At 43.8% G+C, this 6,602-nt stretch overlaps 1 protein-coding gene across 4 annotated transcripts in view; it reads right to left on the bottom strand.

Moving 5' to 3' along the window:
• Nucleotides 1–2,105: 2,105 nt before the first annotated feature.
• The window catches only part of znf827 (zinc finger protein 827), a 75,796-nt gene continuing 71,299 nt past the window's right edge, over nt 2,106–6,602 (bottom strand). For 3 of the 4 annotated variants that reach the window (XM_004549332.4, XM_076884819.1, XM_076884817.1), the window contains one exon: nt 2,106–6,431. In XM_004549332.4, coding sequence (XP_004549389.3) covers nt 5,378–6,431 — 1,054 coding nt within the window. In that variant the 3' untranslated portion in view covers nt 2,106–5,377. The remainder of the gene's footprint in view (nt 6,432–6,602) is intronic. The other variant, XM_076884820.1, reaches the window with a different exon arrangement.

Below are 6,602 nucleotides of genomic sequence, written 5' to 3'. Positions count from 1 at the left end.
TAAATAAATAAAATTAAGCTAAAAGGGGAAAAACATTTCATTTTCAGAACTATAGCAAGGATTCAATTCATTTTACACCCCAATCTTTTTTCCAGACAAAAACTCCGTGATGACAAAGCAGAAAAGGTGTGCTTGAAATTCTTGCAAAGTCATTAAAAATAAAAAACAAAAATACAACATGTACAGAAGTGTTCACAGCCTTTGCCATGACACTCAGATTGATCCTGTTTCCACTGAAGTTCCTACAGCTTAAATTGGAGTCCACCTGTGATAAATTCAGTTGATTCGACATGATTTGGAAAGGTGCACACCTGGCTATAAAAAGGTCCCATAGTCTACAGTGCATGTCAGAGCACAAAACAAGCCATGAAGTCCAAGGAACTGTCTGTAGACCTCAGAGACAGGATTGTATCGAGGCATAGATCTAGGGAAGGGTACAGAAAGAGCTGATTGCCCGATTGGGATACCTTATTTGGACCTTATTCAGGGAGGATATCAAGAACAACACCTAAAAGGTACATGACAGCCCACCTGGAGTTTGCCAAAAGGCACCTGAAGGACTTGAAACAACGAGAAACTAGATCCTCTGGTGTGATGAAACAAAGATTGAAGTCTTTGCCCAGTGTCATGTCTGTAGAAAACCAGGCATCACCTGACCAATCCCATCCCTACAGTGAAGTATGGCGGTAGCAGCATCATGCTGAGATGTTATTCAGCAGCAGAAACTGAGGGGTTGAGGGAACAATGAGTGCAGCAATGTACAGGGATGATAACTGCGAAGGTTCCTCTTCCAAGAGGATAACGATGCTGAGCGCATCGCCAAGATAACAAAGCAGTGGCTTTGGGACCACTATGTGAACGTCCTTGAGTGGCCTGCCAGAGCTCGGACTTGAACATCTCTGGAGAGATCTGAAAATAGCTGTGCACTAGTGGTCCCCATCCAACCTGATGGAGGTTCTGCCAAGCTTGTAGCATCACACTCAAAAAGACCTGAGGTTGTAATTGCTGCCAAAGGCACTTCAACAAAGCGTTGAGCAAAGGCTGTGAATATTTATGTACGTGTTCTATTTTTGTTTTGTATTAATACATTTGAAAGAATTGCAAGCAAAGGCTTTTTATTTTGTCATGATGGGTTATTGTGTGGAAAACGATAAGGTGTCAAATGAATTTGATCCATTCTGGAATAAGGCTGTAACGTGACAAATTGTGGAACAAGTGAAGCGCTCTGAATGCTTTCTGGGTGCTCCGTAGGTATGCATGTGTGAGTGAATGGGCTCTCTCATTTCTTTCGGTTACCACTGTGATAAATTGGCAACCTGTCCAGGGTGTATGCTCGGCCCATGACAGCTTGGACAGGCTCCAGCCCACCTGCAAATTTAAATAGGGTAACTGGAAAAAAATAGATGGATTATATCTGCCTGTATTAATGTCTTTTTAATTTAATTTTTATTCACAGTTTCTAAACAAATTTGAAACCAGTTTATAATTAAACTACTTTGTTGGCATGGCTCTGAACTGTAGTGTTTAACACATCTGCCTCACAAGCAAAAGGTTCCCCTTGTTTGATTTTTTTTTGAAGACACACATTCAAGTCAATTTTATTTATGTAGTGCCAAATCACAACACGTCACCTCAAGGTGTTTTATATTGTAAGCTAAGAGCTTGTAATAACAGAGAAAACAACAATGAGATGACCCTGCTACAAGCACTTGGCGACAGTGGGAAGGAAAAACTCCCTTTTAACAGGAAGAAGAGCCATCGGGGAGAGAAAACGGAAAGAGACACTGTGGAAGAGAGCCAGAGATGAATAATAACTAATGATTGAATGCAAAGTGGCGTATGAAAAACGTTGGATCACAAGCTAATCCAACTCTGGTCTTGGGTATCAAGCCCACACAAATGGGAGGACATCTAGTGTCACCAAATCAAACACGCAACATTGGTCTGCTGCGGTGACAGCCTTGGGGAAATCAGCCAAAAGTCTTGGTCATCGTCTCTGATTGGGAAAAAAGCCCCCAAAACCTACATCTGTGAAGATGTTTTGTGCGGTTAAGTGAGCGTCGAAATCCAACAATATCGCAAAGAAAAAGACAAGACAGCCGACATAATATCTGATGTAAGCTTTACTTTCAAATCCTGTTACATTTAGATCTGGCAAGTTGAACATAAAATAATGCCAAACAAAGAAAAACAAATACAAAACCAAAAAAAAAAAAAAAAAAAAAAAAAAAAGTACAAATGATCTATTTACCAGTTATCATCACAACCCTGTACAGCCTTGACAATGGAGTAATAAAAAAAAAGCTTTGTACAGCACATACCAATCTTTACCGAGTGCCAAAAGTTAAGATAGTTGAGCCTTTTCTAATCATAAAATACAGCCAAACTTAAAGCTAACTGATTGCAGACAGTGCAGTGTGATGCTAACTAAATGCAACCGAGGGGGAGTTAGTTTGAAACACAATTAAGTGCTAAAGAACTAGAGGACAATGTCATGCATACTCTGAAGTGCTCAAAAAGGTAGTCAAGCATTAAAAAAAAGAAAAAAAGGTCACTGTGCTGCTTACAGTTGGGCAAAATAAAGAGAATAAGTGCTTAAGAGTACTGGGTTTCAAAAGGAGAGAGCCCTGTTGCCTTTTTAAACATTACACTCAAACTAAAGGGGGGAGACAGGGAGGGGGGAGGATGTAAAGAAGTGCAGCCATTCATGATTACGCTGTATTAAAAAGGCAGACATTTTAAAAAGGTGTCAAGAGGAGACATTCTTTTTCTTTTATTATTTATCTCTGTTTTTTTTCCTCTATTGGACCCTGACAATTAGTTTGACTCATTCTCAGAAGTCTCAGGTGGTTTCCTTCCACCAAGTGGCACTAGAGTATAAAAGATAACATAGATAGTACAAGGAAAGTGTGTGTATGTGTGTCTGTGTGTGTGCTGGAGAGATGCTCCCTTTACTCCAGAGACAGCATGCCAGACGTCGACAGAACAAAAAGGAACAAACGGGAATTTAAAAAAGAAGAGGAAGAGGGGGGGAGACAATCGAGGCATCACTCCAGAGCAGGACGTGACGGATTCCATCCTAACATCACGTCCTGCCACGAGTTACAATTTGGTCTTGACGATTTACGTTCTCTGTCCAATCGATGCGTTCTTCTTTTTTGTTTTGTTTTTACCTTACATAAGTGAAGTAAAAAAAACCAAAATAAACATGCAACAATATTTCATTTTTAAAAAAAGAAAATGCACAAGTAAAAACAGACACATGGAAATAATAAGGGAAAACAACCCCTTTACAAATAAGGGATTTTGGCTTAAAGACCACTTAGGAAACACAAACGCGATCGATGACGGGTAAAGCTCTTTTTTTGTGCCGCTCCATTTTGCAAAAAAAAAACAAACAAACAAAAAAAAGACTTGTTTTCGAGCATTCTCGCGGATAAATACATAGTCTCATAATCAAAAAGTGCAGCACTGTGCAAAATTGGCTATCACAATTTAGCCTGGGACCTTTAGTTCCCAGGGGGAGCTTGACCTCTACTGTCTAATTCATGCAATTTGTATTCATTTGCTTTCTCTGATTTCACAGAGGCAGACCCTTTTGCACCGCCAGAAACGTCTAAATGTGAAACTAAGGGGTGTTGATTGAGTCATTTCCAGCAACTATTGCCTACTTCACATTATGCTAACTTGGTGGATCTAAGTTTGCACTTAAAAAAAAGGGGGGGGGGGGGGGGGGGTGTAAAATAAAAGGTTTAAGTGCTTTTGGCTTGAAGTGTAACTAAAGTAAGTGCAATTAAAACTCAAAAGGTTGACACGAGGGAAGGAGGCGGGGGGACTAAAAGCAGTACCGTGTCTGCCGGCCTAACAGAGGCCCGGCTTGGCTTCATCGTGGCACCTACAGGAGCTTTGCCTCGTCACGGGCTCTCTATGAACGCTAGTAGAAAAGATTTATTATGATGTAAAAGGCTCAGTTAAAAATAAAATTAAGGACAAAAAAATGAGAATAAAAATAAACGAGGACACAGAAAGGCCACCAAACACTAACTTTCCCCGCCTTTACCAGCACTGAAGACGTCTCTTGACTGTTCACACTTCTGTATCGCCTTTTTTTTCCTCCATGTACATAAACAAAAATACATTCATTCAAGTCATTTTGGAACAGTTTTTTTTCTTCCTTTTTTTTTGTACACAAAAAAATTACAAAAGCTCCAAAAAGCACCATTGAATCGGCCTGCGGTGACGCCTGCTGCGGGCTAGCTCGCTAAACCCGAGAGCGGGTCACCTCCACAAAACAGTTATCTCATATCTCTTCTAAGTATAGGTGCGTGATACATAGTTCTGCATGTGACGCTGCTCTGACATCGATCCCGTCTCAGGAGAGACGAACGGATGTTTGTAACTTTTTTTTTTTTTTTGCAATATTTCATATTTAGATTGATTGATGACAGGTCGGATTTTCCATATTTACATCGTCACAGCTTACATATATTTTTTTCTGAGCTTAGAAATAACTACTAACTCTGAGATGGAATCGATATCAGCCAGCAGCTACGCACAATACCGTTTCACCATTATACAACAAAAAGAAAACAGAAATTTAAAAAATAATAATAATAATAAAAGTAAAAAAAAATAAAAAAAAAGATGGGAAGGGGGGGGGGCTATAAAACTATGTACAAGATTGATAAATAAGTAAGTGCGTGGTTTGAGGCGTTGCTTTTGAAAAGCATTCCGTTTCATTGGTTCTGTCCACAATTGCACCGCTAACACTTCAAGGATATCTCGAATTTCGCTTCCTAATGACGTCAAAGCTAGTTTGAAACACAGAAACAGGCATGCTATTCCGATGCATAATAGCGATAGACAAAAATGCACTAAAATTGTAGCACTTGCGAGTTTTGTTTTTCGTCTTTTTGTCTCCTCGAAACGACTAACGAAAAATTAGCTATAAAAGTGAGAGTTCCGTCAGGTAATGCAGCTGGGTCCAGGTCATTCAGATGCTTAAAAACAGGGGAAAAAAACAACAAACAAAAACAAAATATTAAAAAAAAACAAAAAACAAAAAACAAAAAAAAAAACAGGTAAAGAGAGTAGTAATTGATGCTGAAGTAGTAATAATTCAATTGATAGAACTGATAAGAAAAGCAGCTTTTTTATATATAAATGCATTTTAGCATGTACAGCCTTTTTCTCTTATAAATGTTATTTTTTTCTTTTTTTTCTCTGGTCCAGCTTATTCTGCTGGTCTGATTGGAAAAAAGGGTTGCTCCCGCCGCAGTGGTCAAGTGTCTTTCACACCACCGTCCGAGGAGTGAGGGGAAAGAGCAGGAAGGGGAAGGAGGAGGAAGCGGGGGAGGAGGAGGAGTGGCGGGTGAGGTCAGACAGTCTTGGCCCTCTCCATCAGTCCCAGGTAGGCCAGGAAGGAGTGTTTGTGGGAGGAGGGTGAGGGGAAAGAGCGGGAGGGGGACGCCAAGTTGGAGGAGAAGAGGAGAGGAGACGTGGCCGGCCGCCATCTGGAGTGGAGCTGGGAGTGGAATGTGAAGCGGCTGTCGTGGGTGAACAGGGTGGTGAGGGGGATGAGGTGGGCCCGGTCGCAGTTCCTGTACTGCTCCAACATGTGGCGGGAAGAAGGGAGGAAGAGGGAGGGGCTGCCGCCGTCGCCGGCAACGCTCGCTCCGCTGGGGTCTCTTGGGGTGGCGCCGCCAACGCCGTTGGCGTTAACCAAACCGTGCCGGGGGCCGGCGGGGTCCAGCTGCTGGGACTTGCCCAGCGTGAGCGACAGCGCGACGGACTGAAGCGCCTGAGATGCCGTGAGGCTCATGAGAGGGCTGTTGCTCCCGCTGCCTCCGCTGCTGCTACCACCGCCGCCGCCAAACAGGAAGTTCTCCTGGCTCTTCTGCAACGACGAGCCACCCGGTGACGTCTCCATCGGCAGCTCCTCCCCTACCGCCTCCTCGTCTTCCTCCTCTTCTTCTCCTCCGCCTCCTCCTCCCCCTAAGGCTCCGTCCACCCCCCCCGTTCCCCCGCTCTGGTGTTTCTTGAGGTGGCGGCTGAAGACGAAGGGGTGTGTGGTAGTGAAAGGGCACTCTTGGCAGCCGAAAGTCTGGCGCGGCGCGTGCTTCAGCTTCTTGTGCAGGTTGAGGTTGTCCTTGCGCTTGCAGCTATAAGAGCAGCGGTCGCAGTGGAAGGGCCGCTCGCCCGTGTGCACGCGCACGTGCTCGATGAGCTTATTGGCCGTCTTGGACAAGTAGCCACACTGCTCACACTTGTAGTGGTTGCCCAGGCGGTGCCTGCGCATGTGGGCCTCCAGCGAGGCCTGGTCGGGCCACAGTCCCTGGCAGATGCGGCAGCGGTACTCCATCTTACAGTGCGTCTTAAGGTGGCACTCCATGGCCGCTGGACGATTGGTGGAGTAGATGCAAAAAGGGCACCTGGTTAATGGAAGGAAGGACGGAGGGAGGAAGGGAAGGGGGGCAGGGAGGGAGGACACAACACACAAAAGCAAAAGACAGCTGAAAGGAACATGTATGTCCACAGCCATGTAAGACACCTTGAAACTTAATAACACGAGAATGATGAAGAGGAGGAGGACAGATAAAGGA

The sequence above is a fragment of the Maylandia zebra genome, linkage group LG6, assembly GCF_041146795.1.
Source record: "Maylandia zebra isolate NMK-2024a linkage group LG6, Mzebra_GT3a, whole genome shotgun sequence".
Classification (NCBI taxonomy): Eukaryota; Metazoa; Chordata; class Actinopteri; order Cichliformes; family Cichlidae; genus Maylandia; species Maylandia zebra.
The sequence above is the reverse complement of the archived record's forward strand: the minus strand, read 5'-3'. Positions and strand labels throughout refer to the sequence as shown.